The sequence below is a fragment of the Cheilinus undulatus genome, linkage group 7 (assembly GCF_018320785.1).
Source record: "Cheilinus undulatus linkage group 7, ASM1832078v1, whole genome shotgun sequence".
NCBI lineage: Eukaryota > Metazoa > Chordata > Actinopteri > Labriformes > Labridae > Cheilinus > Cheilinus undulatus.
This window is the reverse complement of record NC_054871.1, coordinates 3,318,125-3,338,681: the sequence shown is the minus strand read 5'-3', so window position 1 is coordinate 3,338,681 and position 20,557 is coordinate 3,318,125. Positions and strand designations below refer to the sequence as shown.

The window sequence follows — 20,557 nt, the reverse complement described above, 5'->3', positions numbered from 1 at the left end:
GCAGCAGTGCAAACTGCATCTGTTAAATCTAAATTCCACTTGGAAACATTATGACATCTGATGCTTTTATTTTGAAAGTGAGGGAACAGAAGTGTTTCTTTGTATTACCAAGTTTTTGGTAGCGGAATAGATTTAGTGTCCTGTTAACTCAACTTAAAGCACAACATTTCAGTCACACCGTCATCTCTTTAGTAAAACAAGCTAAAAGTTCTGTTTAACGAGAAGAAAAGTTTGCTTTAGGATACTCTCAGAGCCCTGCTGTTCTCCCGGTCCTCGTCCATGTCTCTGGTCTACAGGAGTGCAAGTAGAAACAGGCTGTTGGAGAAAAAATGGCCTGGTAGCTCATATGCTGTTATGACACTCCAATAGAAAACAAAGGATATCAAGTTGATTTTTTGCATTCATGCAAGCTCAAGTTGTGTGATATTAGATGCACAGTAATGTAAAGTAAAGCTGTCACAATACCAGAATGCAAAACTTTGATTTGACAGGTGACGAGTCCCAAAATAACAAACCCATACTCTCCTACCTTTATGGCACTCTACGGGGTTTACAGTACAGAACCGTACCAACCTATACTGAACCAAACTGGACCATTTAGTGCCACCATTGTTGTGCTTACTGAGGAGTTTTTTCAGTAAAATCATCCATCCATCTTCTTCCCCTCATCCGGGTCGGTAGTGGTGCAGCAGGTGAACGAAGTCAGTCCAGACATCCTTCTCCCAAGCAACGTTTTCCAGTTCCTCTTTAGGGATTCCAAGGAGCTCCCAGGCCAGATGGGATATATAATCCCTCCAGGGAGTTCTGGGTCTGCCTTGGGGTCTTTTCCCAGTCGGATGTGGGTTAGGGTTAGGCCCAGAGGCATCCTGATCAGATGCCCAAACCACCCCAACTGGTTCCTTTCGATGTGAAGGACTGTAGTCAGTAAAGCCAGCTCTCCACAAAGTTAATTTACTTAATGGTGTACCTCCCTTTCTTTAAAAGTAGGTTTAAGACCCCTTGAGGGAGAAAAGCGGTTAAAAAGTGGTGCAAAACACCACTGGCCTGGTCTGTGTTGCATATATTCCAGTATGTTTTTTGGCCACTCGCTATACATGAGACTGGATTTAATTTTCAGTGTAATTAGGTCTGGTACAGATGTAAGCACCTGCAGTAATGGTGTCAGGTGTATCAGCACTTTCTCGATAGATCTGCTGTAGCCAACATTATAGATGAATAAACAGACATTAAAATTGGGGATAATATACCAGATTTTAGGATGATTGCCCAATAACTGGCATATAAGTCTTACATTGGTTGCCTTTCTCAGAAATAGGTTTGATTTTACTAGAGTCATATTAGAGTTTATCATTCTGGTGTTGTGATGGCTATATTTTAATATTTAGAGACAAATTCTGGATATATGTGGTGCATCTCTAGTCAGCTTTACTGAGATGGATATTTTTAGTTCCTCTCAGTGACCCACATCCTGTACCTTCTACCGTCTCTTCGGCGCAGTGGTGTTAAAACAGATGTTGTGATCAGGTCGACGTCGATCGGCAGGGACAGGACGTGGAGCTGGACCCTGTCAGACCAGATGGATGTAGAAACCAGGCCGGGTGGACTTTAAAGAAAAAAATGAAAACCTTCAATGGGGTCAAAGTTCACCTCTTGGAGGTGAGCTCACCTGGCAACCAAAGGAAAGATGACAACTTCAGCACTTATCAGAGAGGGATGGGATCAAAGTGAACTTTTTATAACTCTTATTAATCTTCACCTATTATCAGACAAGCATATTTAAACTACTAAAATGTTGGGTTGTTTTCATTATGATGTAAGCGAGCTCAGTCCTGGTGTATGTCGGTGGGCAGGTAGCACAGATTGGCTGTTACTGTTTCTCTACACAGCTGTGAATCCCACTCTCAGAGGACGTTTCATTTTTTATGCAACCGAACTCAGCGGCTCTGTCCTCCAGATGGATGGATGGAAGGACGGATGGATGGACTCAAGTTTTCTCCCAGAATTGCGCCGCTACCGCCGACGCCGCCTCACTCTTCAGGCTGAAACAGGAACTTTCAGGTATACAGACTCTTTCTTTATTCAGTGAATCCGACGTTTACCTTTCCCTACGTAGCAGAACGCTAACGGCTAAACCTCAGTGCAGCTACAGGCCGCAGAAACAAAACTCACATGTAAATAAAGTCAAGAGCAGCAGGTAAGAAGCTCCTGTGAGTCTCTGCCGAGGGCGGCAAAAACACAGGAAGCTGAGCCGAGCAACACAAGACTAAAATCTGCAATTAGAACTGAAATGATTGACGATGTCAGTACTGAACTGGGTTTTACATGGTGCTGATCATCGGTAAGCTCAATTACTGAGCAGCATTTTTTCCAACAAATTTCAAAGTGCTTAAAAAAAAAAAATTAAAACATTAAGATCTTTAAAAGACCAGGGATCTCTTTACAGAAGAGCAAGTGTGGGCTTTAGAGAGAAAATGAATTCAGATCATCCTTAAATCAGAGTGGACATTCGGGTAAAGTTGAAAGAAAAGTCCTCAAATCCTTCTGTATGTCCACTAAATGGACAAACATATTCGGCTGCCTTCCCATTCCACCAGCAGGGATTGTAATGACATTGTACTCAAACCCATGTACTTTAATATGGAGGTGGTCCCCTTTTGCAGCTAAATCAGCCTTCACTCTTCTTGGAAGGAGATGTTGGAGTGCTTTTGTGGGAATTTGTGATCATTTATTCTTTAGAGCAGTGGTTTTCAAACATTTTTTTCCCCCAAAAAACTCCAAAAATCAAGCTGAAGTCTCAAGGCACACCATATTCATGTCCTTGCATTATAGTCTCTTTTACACGTGTTGCAACATGTTGCATGTGATGTGAGCAGGTGGCAGCTGAAATTATGAATAAAAAATGTCAAGTTTTTATAGTCATAAATTTATAACATTGCAAAGTCAAAGATTTATGAGAAAACCAAACTGAAAACAGAGGTTGGATAGCGCTAGTTTACAGAAATGTCTCCGCTAAATCCAAGGCAAGGCAAGTTTATTTGTATAGCACATTTCAGCAACAAGGCAATTCAAAGTGCTTCAATCCAGATGATAATGTGATGACTCTGGCATGAAATCACAAGGATTTCCTTATTGATCAGGTCCAGTAAGAAGGATCATTTGATCAGCCACTTATCTGCAGGACTTGTGCAAGAAGAGGGTGTTAGCTTTTCTTAGATATGATTAGCAGGCTCCTTCAGGAGAAAGGTTGAACATCACTGTTTTAGATGTTCTGGGTTCTTTTGGGACCTTCTGGATGAGTGGTCCATGCACTCATGGAGTCATTCTGGTGGGCTGGCTACTCCTGGGAAGGTTCACCACTGTTCAGTTTTCCCCATTTGTGGATAATGGCTCTCAGCGTAGTTGGCTAGAGTCCCAAAGCCTTAGAAATGGCTTTGCAACCCTTTCCAAATGGACTCTTATTGTCTGAATGTAGCATAAAGAGATATTGACCTAACTGGTCGATGTTGTTTCTTCTTCTTTGAGCATAAATTGATGTTACTAATATGAGAGCGGGCCGGATAGGGTCTGTGGTGGTGAAATCCCCCCTTTAATCTTAACACCTCAATGTTTGTAAAATAAATGCTTCAGAGATGAGTGAAGCATGGCTAGTCTGATTGTGTTTCAGGTTGCCTTTTAGGGCCGATCTCATCTCTAGAGCTCTTTGACATTTTCTTCAAACTTTGCATAAATGCCCACTCTGACTTCAGGATTTTGGCGCTAAAAGACCACTGGGCCTCATGTTAATCCCTTGCTTGATGCTGAAGAGCGAGTTGCCTCTCCGTAGCTAAACAAGAATCCTTCAACCTCTAACAATCCTGACGAGTGTCCTCCTTGCTCGGCTCAGACATGACCAGCCGATCTGCATAGACTCGAGGAGCTGCCAGACTGACCTCAGTGCAGCAGAGACCTGAACAGACCAGTCTTTCTTTAGAAAATGGACTTGTCTGAAGTTTTTTGGCTCTTTTATCAGATTGTGTGGGTCATTTGTTTGTCATCTTCTACCATGAGTCATATTCAGATTTCACCCTTCATGTTTCACACTCAGCTCTGCAAACGGGTCAGCTTCTCTCTGCACTGAAACATCTCATCAGTCAACTCATCGTTTCAAGCCAGTTTGTATCAAACAGCTGCTCCATGTCAGCTGCTCTTGTCCAGTTAGGACCGGTTCAGATCCATTCAGTCTGGTCTGTTCTGGTTCATTCTGTTTGATCCATAAAAGAGGTAAAGTCTGATCAGAGGGTACAGGTCCTCAACGCACCAGCTGCAGGTTAGGACTGTGATCCTGGTGCCGTTTCTTTCTCTCCTCATTCTTCCTGTTTCTCTCTAGTTAACCTTTCTACAGAAATTGTGAGCAAACTCATAAGACTATCTCAACTGCATGAAAATATGGATAACATTTGCAGCCAAGGGTGGATCTGGAGTACTGCAGAGTTCTGTATTAGGACCGTTACTTTCAGAATATCTCCTGCACACTGTCTAAATTGCACAAAAACATTGGCAGCATTGCTTTTCTTAAACATTCACAATGTTTTTCCACAACTTGGAAAGTATGCAGGAGTTTTCTTGCAGTATTTGATGGATTCATTCCCCTCTTACACACCTGCCTCATGAAAAAGGTATAAGCATCTATGCCCTGTGGACTGTTCACTGAAATGACAGATTGAACGGGTTGTTGACATAAGACACAACAGATAGAACTCCAGATTTGGGACAGGAAAAGATTTTTGCAATCAAAATGGCAATTTTTCTTTTGGTTTATGACTGTGTTAACCTTACAGACTTAGGGAAAAATCCTGAGCTGTTATTGGGTCCTGAAAGTAGTGTAACATTAAGGTAAAAGCTTAAAAAGCTTGTGTATATACAGCAGCAGACATGGATTAAGGGACGCCGTCTAAGGCAGCGTTACTAAATGCGTGGCTCTGGAGCCACATGTGGCTCTTTTGTGTCTTAATTTGAAATATTATTCCCCCAGAAAACCTTAAACATGGTAATCTTTGACCTCAGAACTTATCCATGGGAAGTAACATTAATCAATTTTTTTCACACTCTTCTACAGTAGGCTTTGTCAGACTTTATTGTCAACCTTTATTTTTTGTCTATATACTTCCATGTCCCTTTTTTTGCAATTTTCTGCCACTTTCAATCCATTTTTGCTGATTTTTTTGTCACTTCTAACTCAGTTTTGCCACTTTCTGCCCCTTTTTTTCCTTGCTTTTTGACCATTTTTGCCACCTTTAACTTATTTTTGTTGCAACTTTAACATTTTTTTTGCTATTTTTACCACTTAGATTGTGATTCTTGCAAAGGTATTTTCAACAGTTTGACTCTTTGGTTGAGTAACACTGGTCTAAAGTCTGGAGGAACAATGTGAAGGGTCTGGTTTGAATCAGCAGTTTTGCACGTTAAACCCTGATTTTGCCTGTGTTTCTACAGCCAAAGTCTATCCTGCCTCGCTCACTATGATGGGAAATCAATCATTTTCTAGAGATCTGGATCATTTGGCCCAGTCAGTTACAAGAGCCGGCGTTTGGCTCTTAATTTGGTGCCAGTTTGGTTTTTAAATAACTGCAAAAACACGAGAAAGGAAACCAGCTCTTAAACGGGAGCCATCTCCTGTGCTTCATTATGAAAGAGCCGGCTAAAAGAGCCAACTTGTTCACAGACGACTCGTCATTACTCAGTTTTCACTACACAAGTTTTTTTTTTATTGGAAGAAAAACGGTTAAAGAGGGACAGCAAGCCTCTTCGCTCAGTACAGGACTCCTCGAGAGTCTGGTCTCCCTTCATGTGGCTGGATGAAGGTCTGCAGGACTTACCTTAGCTCCACCCCTTGGTTTTATGCGTTCACGACAGGTGAAGGGATGTCCCATTTCTCTTTTGAATCGAGGGCTGTGCTAAGGGCCAAGGGCCTCATAGTCCTTGAAATGAAGATTTTTTCAGGACCACACTTGAAACCAAGGGGTAAGATGAAATTCCCACCATGCACTGTGCTTACTTGCAAAATGGCCTACATAATGGACATAATGGACTACAATGGAGGAGTATAAACGTAGATATTTTTAGCATTTATAAATGATTATAGAAAATACAACAGTCGTGTTATCTTATATATTCAATCTTTTACTACTAGGGATGGGAGTTTGTTGTGTTTTCAGTGTGCACATGTGTAAAAGAGGGCAGTTAACTGTATAAATCAGTGTTTCTCAACCAAAGAGTTAGAATTGTTGGAAAATACCTTTGCAAGAGGCACAGTCTAAGTGGTGAAAAGTGACAAAAAAAAAGGTTTAAAAAAATAAATTTAAGATGGAAAAAATGTCCAAAAGAGGCAAAATTTGGTAAAAAGTGGCAAAAATGGGTGTGAAATGACAGAAAAATAAGTTACTGTTCTGTTTTAGGTGGCAAAAAAAGACTGAAAAGCAGCAGAGAATGGAAAAAATGGGAAAAGTGGCAAAAAGCAGCTTAAATGGGCCAAAAGTGGCAAAAATGGAAAAAGGGTCAAAAATTGCAAATCAGGGCAATGGAAATATACAGACAAAAAATAAAGGTTGATAATGAAGGTCTACTGTAGAAGTGTGAGGAACAAACTGATTAATGTGACTTGCACTGGATAATCTCTGAGGTAAAAGTTTTACCTTTTTTAAAGGTTTTCTGGGGGAATAATATTTCAAATTAAGACGTAAAAGAGCCACATATGGCTCAAGAGCCTCGCGTTTAGTAACGCTACTTTAGACGAAGGAACGGTGAAGGGGCAGAAATGGGATTGGCCCTAAGTTACTCAGGATATGGATCTTCTCCAGAGCAGTCAAACCTCTGAGCTGTGGTAAAAACCATTTTTTGTAAAGTGTAGGGATCATAGATTTTCTGATAACTGCAGCATATAGGTCCACTTAGACCTGCGATTTTCAAACTTTCCTCCATTCTCACTGATTCTTCTCCTCCTACCTTTTATCTGTTTTTTCAGGCATCATCTGGATCACATTACTGCAGTTTAAAAGCTGATATCAAAAATGTACTCGGATGTTTTCATCGCCTTTCCTCTGTGCTCCTTTAAGAGTGATAAACAGCTCTAAAACTGCTCAAGTTTCAAAGCTCAGAGTCAGATAAATGTGGATTTTCCTGCTCGGTCAGACTTTTCCTCTCTGATGGATCTTTGGGTTTTTTCATTTCCAAACTGTGAACACAAACAAACCTCATCATCATCATCATCATCATCATCATCACCATCATCACCTCCGGTCCTCATCATCTTCTTTGCTTTACAACAAACGCCAAACATTACTCTTCAGTCTGAAACCTGTTTTTATTCTTTTCTGTGTGAATCGAACGTTTGTGAATAATCAGTAACCCCAACCACAACAAGCCTAATGATGAATCATTGAACTATATTCACTTCATGAGATTACTCTTTACTGTTGATTCTTAAAGTATATCCTAATATATCGAAGCAGAACGAGTCAAAGACTTTAGTAAATTTAACTTTTATTACTGTACATTGGTTTTTTTACAGAGGAGGTACTGAACGCTCTGTAGAGGTTTTATGTGAAGATCTTTATGTTGCATGTCTCTGTTGGTGGAGGGGGGTTGAGTGGGGGGGCGGGGCTTAAAGGTTAATTATTAGTTAATAAAAATGTGAAGAAGCTTCTTTCACCATGATGACCACTAGATCACTCACAGGATGCATCTCCTTTAAAGGAAATAAAGCACTTTAAGTGTCAAACACCACCGACTCACCTCTCTTTATTTACCCACAATGCACCTGCAATCAGAAATATATTGATATTTTACCAGATTTAGGGTAAGATGATCATTTCTATTGATTTTGTTGATGATTTTGGTAAAATGTCTGTCAATGCTCAGTAAGAGATTATGCATGAAGCTGCAGGATTTGTTTGTTTAAAGGAGACAACATTCAAGGTCTGATGATGTTTTTTCATGCAGCGTCACAAAAAAGCACCGAGCTGTAACTAAGAAGGACGTGGAATTATTCTGAAGCATTCATGTGGCGTTGATGTCGCAGCAGAGCGTGTTTACTGGCTGCAGGGGTTGGACACACGCCCCATGAACAGCAGAGCATTGATGGTGGACTCTCTGATGAGCAGCAGGAACGGACGGTTGGCCTGAAATATCTCACGGTTTAAGTTCAGGGAGCGCCCGACCGCCACCACGGCGGTGGCTGCTGCAGCCTCGCTGCCCTCCTCGTTCACCTGTAGAAGAAAACACGGGTCAGGGTCAGTCAGGACGGCAAACCCCTGAGCTCTGGGTTTAAAATGGTGACATGTCCACCTCCATACTGCCTCTAGAGCAGGGGTGTCAAACTCCTGAACTGAGGTCAAACCTGAGGGCCTAACAGGGTCAAGGTTTAACCATAAATCCAATCCAATCCACTTTATTTATATAGCACATTTTAAAAACATTAAAGTTTACCAAAGTGCTGCACAGTAAAATCAAAGAAGTCACAAACACTGCTAAAATTTAAAAAACAACAACAACAAGAGGAAAGGCATAAAAGCAAGCAACATAAACTGACATCCTCATTTTCACCAGCAATAAATTACAGGGGAAAAGAACTTTGCACTGATGGTAAATGATTTTGAGATAAAAGAAGTCAAAATGATAAGTTTAAAGGCTCAAAATCTGAGATTAAAAGTCAAAGTTATTTGTTCAGAATGTCAAAGGTCAAACTGTTTTTAAAGGCAACAGTATGAGAGGGAAAGTTGTAATCCAGTTTAAAAGGTCAAAAAATAAAATCAGAGTCAACATTATGAGTCTAAAACGTCAAAATATGACAAAATTTGAAATAATATGTTTAAAAAGGTCAAAATATAACTTCATTTTTAAAATTGTGAATCTTAAAGGTCAAAATATTTAGTTAAAAGTCACAATCATAAGCTTAAGTTATAATTTGAGATGCAAAATTATAAATATTTCTTTTGTACTCTTTACACTTCAAAATTTTTATGCCTTAAGGATATTTGGAATCATCAGGGTTAAGTTTACATTTTAATATTGGAGGAAATCTACAGACCCTACACCGCTGGACCAGTTTTAATAAAAATGTGATATCTTGTGTGTCACAGGTGTGGCCAAGTACTTTTGTCCATGTAGTGTATGTTGAAGCAACAGGAAACTAACTGTTATAACAATTACATTAATGGACACACTGAAGTATAGAAAAGAGATTGTAAGCATGGATATCTGTAAAATATTAGCCAATCAGTGAGAAGTCGTCAGTGATGTCACAGCGAGTTACTGACCTCCAGGAAGGCTTTATGGAAGGCGTCTGAGATGTGGAGACCTTCACCGTCTTCCTCCAATATTCCTTAACAAACACAAGCACAAACACATGAACACGCTGCAGCACCAAAAATTTAATCTGTAAAACTGAGGGTGGATGTAGGGTGTGAACTAAAACACCATGTCAGCAAAAACATGATGAAATGTGCTAACAACCGTCAGTAAACTGAAAATTATCTGTCATTGTTTTTCTGATGCATTTGGAAAATTATAAATTTGATGGCAGCAACACATTTCAAAAAAGTTTTTGGAGAGGAATGTTGTCCTATTCTTATCTTTTTTTGCAGGATTTCTCATTTTCTGATGCTCCAAATGTTTTCTATTGGTGAAAGGTCTGAACTAATGCAGACCAGTTCAGGTCCTGGACTCTCTTCCTGTGAAGCCATGCTGTTGTGATGGATGTGGTATGTGGTTTTGCTGAAATAGTCAAGGCCTTCCCTGACAGAGACGTTGTCTGGATGGGAGCATATGTTGCTCTAAAAGCTCTCTCTACTTTCCAGCATTGATAGTTCCTTTCCAGATGTTAGAGCTGCCCACGCCACAGGCACTAATGCAACCCCATACCATCAGAGATGCAGGCTTTAGACCTGAGCCAGGAGAACAAGCTGGATGCTCCCTCTCCTCTAGTCCACAGGACACGGCGTCTGTGGTTTCCTCTGACCACAGAACAGTTTTCCATGTTTTCTCAGTCCATGTTAAATGAGCTTTAGTCCAGAGAAGACGGCGGTGTTTCTGGATCCCGTTCACATATGGCTTCTTCTCTCCCTGATCCAGCTTTAACTGTTATTTGTGGATAGCACGGCCAACTGTGTTGACAGACAATGATTTCTGGAATGTTCCTGAGCCCATGCAGTGATTTCAGTACAGAATCATGCCTGTTTTTGATGCAGTGGCCCCTGAAGTCCCCTTCAGCCTTGTCCCTTGCTCTCAGAGATTTCTCCAGATTCTTTGAATCTTTTGATGACTTATAGACTACATTCTAGGATATTCAAAGTCTTTAAAATTTTACATTGAGGAACCTTTTACCGACAGACTGGTGAACCTCTGCCCATCTAATTAGTTGTAAAATGCTCCTTCTGCTGTCTTCTTTCGTACCACTTACTTTTCCTGCTTTTTGTTGCCCTGTCCCTACTTTTTTTGGGATGTGTTGCTTCCCAAAAAAATGTGTTCCAATTCAATGTGAGCATATATTTTTCATGAAATGGTAGAATGTCTCAGTTTCAACATCAGATGTGTTGTTTATTTTCATATGGGTTTATGAGATTTGACAATCATTTTCTGTTTTTATTTACATTTTACACAGCAACCCAGCTTTTTTGGAAATGGGGTTCTAATTAACATGAGCTTGTCTATTAGAATTTAACCTTATTTTTATTTATCAAATATATTTAGCTTTATCATCATTTTGAGACATTTAAAAAGAACAAATCAATGTTTTAAAGCATCCAGTTCTTTATCTTCTCTATCTAGAAGCTGATGAAGATTCAATCTTTGAACATAAAGTTGTTTTAACTACTGTAATACTATCAAACACCAGGTGTTTAGCTCCGCCCCCTCACCTGGCAGGCTGGCCCTCTCAGAGCTGAAGAGATCGGTCAGTCCCATCGCCTCCAGCCTCTCCTTCAGGCTGAAGCTGTCCTCTACTCTGAAACGAGGGACGTGGACAGAGACGGTGGTTTCCCTCATCTGATCCATCCAGCCGGTGATTTTCTTCAGGTCCAGACCCACTTCCACCTCAACACAACAACAAACATGGTACACAAAAACACAGGAAACATCTCAAGTTAAGATCTGCTCAACAAGTTCCTGAACGCCACTTTCACTCCAACGGAGTGCCACAGGGCTCTGTATTAGAACCACTACTTTACTTTACAGCTAATGCTGTGCAGATGACATTCAGGTTTATGTTTTCATCTTTAATTCACACCTAGATTGTTTTAATTGCATTTGGGGTTGGGGGGGGGGGGCGCTGGAGCCTATCCCAGCTGTCATTGGGCGAGAGGTAGGGTTCACCCAGGACTGGTCACCAGTCAATCACAGGGCTGACATAAAGAGACAGACAACCAGGCACATTCACATTCACACCTACAATCTTGGAGTCACCAATTAACCTAATGAGCATGTCTTTGGTGGTGGGAGGAAGCCAGAGAACCTGAGCTAGCGAGCTAGTGACCTTCTTGCTGTGAGGCAACAGTGCTAACCCCTGCACCACCGTGCAGCCCCCTGCATGAAAACTTTCTTCACCTAAACCAAACAGTGCTAAATACTGGTGTTGGATCAGCAGATGGTTCAGGAGTATCAGTGCAGGCACCCTGCCAGCTCTTAGGGAAGCGTAATACCCCTGTAGATTTTACAGTCTCCTACATCACCCTCTTGTCCAGATCAGGACAACAATGCCCCTCTTCCAGTCCGTAGAATGACTCTTGTTCTCGATAATCAGAAAGCAAGAAAACTTAGCTGGAAAAAACTTCTCAGAAACATCAGCAGGTCTCTGTATCCCAGACAGGGAGAACAGGCATTTAGGAACTTGTTTTTGTGCATTTCAACAGTGTGGCAGAGTTTTGTTGCATTTTTGTTGACTAGAATTAACAAACCCCTCAGTATTTGGCATCTAAGACTTCTATTTTCATCACAGTGGTCATACTGAAATTCCTGACAAGTCTAAACTAACACAGAGATGTAGATCATGGAAGACGGACTGAAGAGGTGAGGATTACCTCACTGAGCTGGGTCCCTACGCTCGGCAGGATGATCACCATGGTGATGTCGTCTCCGCGGTACGGCATCTCAAGCACCTGCACGTGGTCGTCGAGGAAGTGTTTGTACCTGAACTTTGTCTCCTGGTACATCATGTTGACACTGCAGGTGCGAGTGTCAGTGATGTGGAAGTCTGTCGTGTAGACCAGGTCGGTGTCAAACTTGTTCTTCCACTGACCCTGAGAGAGGAAACACGTCAGCAAGGACAAAGATAGATTTCTAAAACAAGTTTTTACTGTTTTATTTAAGGCCTGGGTCCACAGCTGACAGCTTAAATCACTCTCAGGTAAAAAGTTCAACCTTTGGAGGAAGAAAGGGAAGGACTTTGGATGGCAGCATGCTTGCATTTTAACTGAAAGACGCCGTAATTGGAGAGAGAAACAGCATGAAGCAATGGCCGATCAAATGGGTGCTAGTGCGGGTGTCCCATTGTTAAACAGGGCGGTGATATGGAGAGAGAAAATGTTATTTCCTGAGTTTTTTCTCAGCAGTGAAAGAAGTAAGAGCGATATGGCAACAACCGCAAAGACACGAAGGAAGATTTACTGACACTGAAGACGAGCCTCTTTCTGCCCGCTCTGCCCTTCATCACAGCCTCTGTCCTGTTTAATTCACTGCTTGGTAAATGCTTCATAAGTCTTCTTAGCTTCTCATAAAGATGCACATGTAGAGTCTGTTAGAGTCTTTTTCCAGACAGAGCCAAGTACAGAGATGGCTCCTGGTCCATAAAAGTTAGCCTTTACATCAGGACCTGTGGACTGATGCCAGCTTGCACATACATTCACAACCATAAAATGATCTAAATATGGAAAAAATAAAATACAGATAGTGCAGAGTCACTGCAGAGACTTATTCTGGTTAATAAATAATTCAGAGGAAGTATTTGATTTAAACTAGACCCTTTAAAATCTTTAAGGAAAATCTGATTTTTCTCTTTTGTTACTTTAGAAAGTATATCTTATTCATTTAGAAAAATTTAGAAAAATTGAACAATTATATATTAATATATACCACTTATTCTGAAATATAATAATAAAAATGTATACAATAATAATAATAATAATAATAATAATAATAATAATAATAATAGCAATAATAATAATAACAACAATAATAATAATATAACAATAAAAACAAAAACAAAAAATAATAATAATACAAAAATAAATAAAATACATGGGACACAGTAAGCTCAGCGATACAGACTACTGGAGACCTTTACAAGAGATTTTCAACTGTTTTGAAATTTGAGTGTTACGGTCATTAGAATGAGCCATTTTATGCAGAGAAAAATAATAATGATAATAATGATAATAATGGTTTTAATAATAATAAATTAAGAAACAAAAAAGTAATAATAGATAAGATTAAAAAACTGGATGAAATTGGACAAAATTAAACAAAGAAATACACAAAGTGCAAATACCCCACATGAATAAATGAATAAACTAACCAACAAAATAATAATAATGAAATAAATATAAATAATAACAATAATAATATCAGCTGCAATGATAATACGAAGAAGAAGGAGAAGAATTAACCTTTATGAAATGAATGGAAGAGACAAAAAGAGAAAATCTACTGTTTTTGTTCATTTTTGTTGTTTGTTTTCATTACCCCATCGGCTGACAACTCTAACGCCTTTTCAGCATATAAAACAACAAACAACAAAACTTTCACTACCTCACATAATGCAGCCTCATTCAGAGTTATTTAATAGTAAAATTCTCCCTCCATGCAGATGACGCCCTGCTTTATGTTTCTAACGGTTCCTGTTTCAGGAGCAGAGTCTGCTCCTTTGTAGAGAGACTTTAGAAAACATTTGCTGTGATGTGGAGCTCTACAAATAATGGTACCTTGAAGTAGATTGTATTTACGAGGACGAGGACAGTATTGGAGTCTAGCGCCCCTTCTGGCAACGTGTCCTGGATCAGGTTCTCGGTCTTGTTAGAGATCCAGTCATTGATGGTCACACGGGCTTTCTCCGGGTTCTCCTGCAGAACAGAGCCAGGATTGTTAGAATAAAAGCAAAGCTCTGATTGGTTCACCTGGGGCCAGGTTTTGTTTTTGGAACTCATTATGGGAGATGATTTATTTCTATATGTTATACAAGTGTTGGGTCTCCATCAGGTTTATGTGTCTGTATTTGTAAGGTTTGACAGAGAACACTGTGGTCTGCTCTCCATGCTACATGACTCATCACACCGAGTTTGTCTCTTCTTCATGAAGAGAATTTTCCCCCACAGGTGTCGGGTTACCTTGAAGTTCAGTGGCATCAGCTTGGCTCCGTACACCATCTCGCTGATGTTCTGGTATGTCTCGTTGAAAATCAGAGATTTGTCTCCAAACAGGCGGTTGGCAGAGATGAGCTCGGTGGTCTCGTCCTTCTTCCTGTACAGACGACAGTTGAGTTTGGCGAAAAAGAAGTGCACCTGATCAGACGTCTTCTCCTTGATGGTGTCAAACTCGAACACCTGCAGACACAAACAGGTGCATTTTTAATCCCTCAGCTGAGTTGGAGCACGCTCTGTCTCATTGTTTTCTCACCTTCATGATCTGCTCCAGCGTTGTGTCACATGCGCCCAGTTTAGTCATGGCGAACGCCGTGGAGACGCTGATGGGGGACATGAAGATGTTAGTGTCCGAGTCCTTGCTGTTGGCCAGCTGTTTGTAGAGCGACAGGGCGAAGCGCCCGTTGGCCTTGGACAGCTCCCACACTCGGGGATTGGTGGACTCTGGGATCTGTTCCGGCTCTTCGGTCGGGCCCTCAGGGTCCTCTGGGTCCGGGCTGCGGTAGATGCAACGTGGCTCCAGGAGGAGGTCTCTGGGTTTGGCACTGCAGATGTCGGCATCAACAGCCAGGGAGATGAGCAGCAGTGACACCAGAACCAACAGCCAATCAGCAGCCCTCATTCTAAACAAAGAAGCAATCAGAGGAGACGGTTTATATTTGATTAAAGGAAGGTTCTCTGTTTATCTCACATCATATTTATGTTTATTTAAATGAAAACTAAGGATCCTGTATCACAAATATTCATATTTTTCTTTAAATCTTATATTTTGGGCTGCTGTCTTTATTAAGGGAGGAAAAGACGGCAAGTAGAGAAAGAATCAGAGTGAGCTCAAAAGACTCAAAACCAGATTTTTCTGAATAGACACTGTGGAGGCCAGATATTAAAGTTAACTACAATAAAATCAATATTTTGGTCTGATTAACACATTCTTGTAAAATTATTATGTCCTTTAACGGCACTTTCAGACTTTTGAGATCAGCCCCTGTCACCTATACTGCACCCAGCCACAAGGGGGCAACTGAAATATTTAACTACATATTTCTGGACCCCTCGTGATTCCATTACTGAGTTTGATAGTAAAAAACACAGAGAAGAAACAGATCTTCAATGTAGATTCTCAGAAAAGGGAACTGCACCCTCAAAGAGACTTGTGTGGAAAATTGAAGTGAAAAACCCCAGCTTTAATCAAAATAAGACTGTTAAGTGTCAGACTAGAGTCCTTTAACTCAGTGGTTCTCAAACTTTTCAGCCCGTGACCCCCAAAATAAAGGTGCCAGAGAATGGGGACCCCCACTGTACCTGAAGGTGGTTGAACACAGCCATGAACATTCAAGAGTAGTCATTTGCAGACAAGGCCACCCATTAGGAGGGATAAATGGGGAGGGTTCTGGGACCCGGCCAACCTGGGGGCCCATGGAGGTCAGCAAAACCATGGTCCATTGTGAAGTTAAGCTGTGAAAACCATATTTTATATTTGACCTGAATAAGAACCACTCTTATCAATGAAAGAAATATCTCTATCTACTCATTTGTGTAGTAAATAGCCTTCTATAATGAAAATAACTTTTGTTAAAAACCTTTAAAATGGGTAAAAAAATTGCTTGAATAAGTTAATAATGGTAAAAAGTTGTGGAAAAGGTGTTGAAGTAGGATTTTTAAAGAACACAAATGGTTAAAAGTGGCAAAAAATAACCAAAAAATGATTAAATTGGCAAAAATGGGCACAAAAAGTGATAAAAGGGAATTAAAAAGTGACTGAAATGGCTTTAAAGTGCAAAAAAGAACTAAAAACAACTAAGAAAGTTAATTCCCTTCAGTTAAATTTAGTGTTTATCTTCCTTCTTTACTCTACCTTTAACTCTCCTACACGACAAACACACACCCACACAGCCGTCATTTCAAGTTACTCATCAACTATTGTTCCAGGACAGCTCTACAGTTCTCCAGGTTGGTTTTAAGACTTTTAAAGACCTTTTTAGGCAGTAAAAGTTAACTGGTAGAATTTTAGCACTGAAACATCTTCATTAATCACGAATACTAAAGGGGTACTCACATCTTTCATATATATTTCATTTTACATTACCTTAAATATGTCTAACTGTTCCCAAAGCCACAGAGATCCTTCATTTTTAGACATGTTTATCAATGCTGGATGTTCCATTAAAGACTGGTGGAAGAAGCAGAACCACAACCTAAAGCTGCTTTAGCTCATTCATGTTCTGTGTTGATTACTCGTGCTGGACCTCGATTATTCTCCGCCACTGACTGCCATGTCTGTCGCCCATAACTCCATCTCCCCAACCCCTTTTCAATAAACATCAGCACTCCATAAGGTGTATTTACTAAAAATTAAACCTGTTTTTGTTTCATTGGTGAATTTTACAAAGTGAGGGAGAAAAGCGGTTAAAAGAGGCCATGCTAGTTTACTCTGTGATTCTAAGAGCTTTATGAATAGCTTTCAGAGTAAAACAGGAAGACCATTATTAACAGCTTTTCTCCATCATTATGTGGAATTCATCCATGAAACCAAAACACTGTTTACTGTTGAGTAAATATTCAGAGTTTAACTTTTATTTAACACAGTCCTTTATTTAAAGGTCACATATTTTACCCTTTAAAGACAAGTTTATATTGGTCTCAGAGGTCCCCAAAACATGCCCGGGAAGTTTGTTGCTTAAAAAACACTCCAATTTTGGATTTCTGCAAGTCTATAAACCCCTCAGAACGAGCTGTTTTTGTGTCTGTGGCTTTAAAAGTTACTGGGCTGTATGACTCCGCCCCTCAGGAAATGGATGGGGCTTAATAGGTGCGGCTCTGAGGATTCTGAGGGTGGAACTTTCTTCCTAGCAGGTTGGGCCACCGAACCTGGGGGCGGGGCTCCCCACATGACATCATGAGGGGAAAATCTGAGAACGGCTTGTTTCAGCACACATTTTCTGATAGGAAAGAGAGGGGGTGGGTGGATTTTTCCAATTCTTGGGGGACTGTGGACACATGTTTTTGCTAGAAAAGCCTGAAAACATGTATTTTGGAAAATATGGGACCTTTAAAGCAGAAGTCAGCAGTGGAAGTGGGCAAATCTGAGTAGCGACTCTACCTGCCATCTTTTCTTAATGTTTTGATTGAGATCCCCTGGTAGAAGCCCCACCTCATGGTAACAACAGAAAGCACATAAAAAAGAAGAATGCCATCAGAAGTTCCACTTACATTTCCAGCTGAAACTGTGAGGTGATGATGGTCTTTAAGTCAAACTTTAAAAATGGTCCAAGGTAAAATAAAATGCTATTTTGAGTCTGTGTGTTTTATGTAAATAATATTTGGGTCAGAATTTGGAAATCAAGACTTGATAAAAAACTCAGAGTTGTAAATTCCATGTCAAGTTTTTACGTGAATTAAATTTACAAAAAAAAGAAGATTCATTGGGCTCTTTTACGGGTTATCCAAAGAAGTAACAGGAGAACACCGGATATTTTTTCTATTTAAAAATGTGCATAGGATTAACATTTTCAAGCAGAGAGTCAGAGCTGAACCAAACTGACGCTTTTTATGACCATTTTTAAGGTCCAAATCAGAACCAGTTTTACCCCAGTCTGTAAGTCTTTAGATTCTGAGTTGGACAGCTTTGATTCCCAATATTATAATGGGTTTTTTTTTATTCCTTCGGTGATGGAAATAGCAGAGGTTATCATATTTTCTGCTCATAAGTATGCACATCCGACCATCTAACCCAGTGTTACTCAACCCTACTCAACCAAAGAGCCAAGTTGTCGAAAAATACCTTTGCAAGAGCCACAATCTAAGTGGTGAAAAATGGCAAAAAAAAAGCTTGAAGTAGCAATAACAATAAGTTAAAGGAGACAAAAATGGTCAAACAGTGGCAAAAAAGTGGCAGAATAGGACAGAGAGTGGCAAAATGTGTGAGAAGTTATCAAAAATGAGTTACAGGTGGCAAAAAAAAGGCAAAATAACAGTACAAACTTGGCAAAAAGGTAGTGTAAAAGTGACTAAAATGGGCAAAAATGTAGGGCAAATGGTGAAAAAGCAGCAGAGTGGCAAGAATGCTGAAAACAGTGGCAAAAAATGGCAAAAGGTGGCTTAAATGGGCAAAAAAGTGGCAAAAAATGGAAAATTGCAAATAGCAAAAAGCAGGATAAAAGAGGCAAAAAACTGGTGACCAAAATGGGATATGAGTAGTAAAAATGGGCAAAAAAAAAAAATCAGCAAACGTAGGCTTAAAGCAGTAAAAATTGATTAAAAGTAGCAAAAAAAAGATAAAAGGCAGAATAAGGGCAACGGAAATGTACAGACAAAATATAAAGGTTGAAAATTAATTCAAACTGATTAATGTAACTTGTACAGTCATAGTTTCCCTTTATAAAAGGTTTTCTGGGGGAATGTTTCAAACTAAGACATAAAAGAGCCAAAAATAATCCCAAAAGAGCCACATGTGGCTCCAGAGCCACACGTTGAGTATCACTGGTTTAACCATTCTTCCCAGTCCATTCTCGTGCATCGATATCTAAAGAATGCTTAGAGTGATTTTCCTCAAACTTTGCACAAACCTCCATTCCAACTTAAGGATGAACTGAATACTTTTTGGAATTCATAACCCAAAGGTCATTGAGCCAAATGCATATCCATTGCTTGTGAGCACTATCCTGATGCACGAATGTAACCACTGCATTCTCAAACACTGATCCCAATGTTTCAAGAATGCACCGATGTCAAATTCTGCACCAAACTGCTCTTGGACTTCAGGGTTATTTGATAAGATTTTGGAGTTCAAAGGTCATTATTTTAAGCATCAATTTGACCCCACTAAACTTAACTAGCTCTGTAATCCAGCACTGATTACATCACATGCACCTGCAAGGTTAAAGTAGCATGATTTCTACCAACCCTACCCACAGAAACCACCCCAGCCCTCCTACTTACACACCAATCACAAACCTTACAGACATACAACCACTGGACACTTCTGGTTTTTTATGATTATCTTGCAAGACAACTCAAAATAATCATGATTTGCCTCCATCAGTGCCTGAATTTTTTCATCTTGCAGCCAATTTACATTTCGCCATTTTGTACATAATATGCTGCAATTGTTATGTAACAAGTAAAACCACAAAAAGGATAAAAATGGAATCGATTAAAGCTACCAAGATAGTGAAGATTAAAATAGTTAGACAAGTCTAATGGTGCAATCAAAGATGTAAGATCTCACAAGCAAATATAAGAGCTTTTCAGACATTTAATGACCTAAATTTTAAAAATATATAGAGAAAAGCAAACTTCCTACTACAAATAATTTAATTTAGTTGTGCTTTTGATTCTAAGCTGAAGATTAGACTTCTGTATTCAAACAAATCTTTAAACTAAAACAGCAGAAAGATGAAGTTAATCTTCAGATATAAACATGCCTGTATGAATGGTGAGGCTGCAGAAGGAACACTGAGGAATAAGATCTTACCTGAGCAGGTAGAGAGATGATCAGATTCAGACGGTCAGATCTCCACTTTGAGCTGAACTCAGGTCAGTGTCCTGCAGAGTACTGAAATATCACAGCAACCTTTGAGACATTGATCGTCTGTTAGTCAACAACTCACAGCTCCAGGAACATCTGCACGCTGATCACTGATCAATAACAGCTGCAGGACACCCGTCTGACCAGCAGGGGGGAACACAAACAGACAACATTCAGACACTCACCTTTAACCTCCTGAGACCTGAGCTTTTGTTTTGAATGCATTTTTAGTTTCTCCCACTTATTTGGGATCAGCATGACCTGATAAATTAAAACATTAGTCTGGTCTTTGGATGGGAATTCCTTGAAAATGTCCCTAACCAAATCTACACAAGTTCCCTAAAACTTCAAAGAAATTACCTGAAATTTATGTGGAAAATCCTAAACATATTTCCAAAGTATTCCATAAAAAGTACCTTAAAATGTCTTTGAAGTCCTCAAATGATTCAGTATAACTTTATCATAAAGCCTAAAAATCCCAGTTAAAAAGTCCTCAAAAAAGCCACGCAAGTTCCTGAAAATTTACACAATTTCAAAGCAAATCCCCCCGAAATTTCATAGTAAATTCTGTAAAAAATTTTGAAAATTATCCAAAATTTCATTAAAAAGATTGGAACCAATTCCTTCAAATTTCCACAGAAATTTG

General features: G+C 39.8%; 1 protein-coding gene across 1 annotated transcript; it reads right to left on the bottom strand.

Annotated features, from left to right (window-relative positions):
• Positions 1–7,501: 7,501 nt before the first annotated feature.
• serpinc1 (serpin peptidase inhibitor, clade C (antithrombin), member 1) lies at positions 7,502–19,963 on the bottom strand. Its single transcript, XM_041790658.1, has 8 exons — positions 19,858–19,963; positions 14,641–15,007; positions 14,352–14,567; positions 13,950–14,087; positions 12,051–12,269; positions 10,893–11,067; positions 9,294–9,358; positions 7,502–8,243 (listed from the first exon to the last, which is right to left on the bottom strand). The coding sequence occupies exons 2-8, from the start codon at positions 15,004–15,006 to the stop codon at positions 8,067–8,069; spliced, it is 1,356 nt and encodes a 451-aa protein (XP_041646592.1). The 5' UTR covers position 15,007; positions 19,858–19,963; the 3' UTR covers positions 7,502–8,066.
• Between the last annotated feature and the right edge of the window lie 594 nt (positions 19,964–20,557).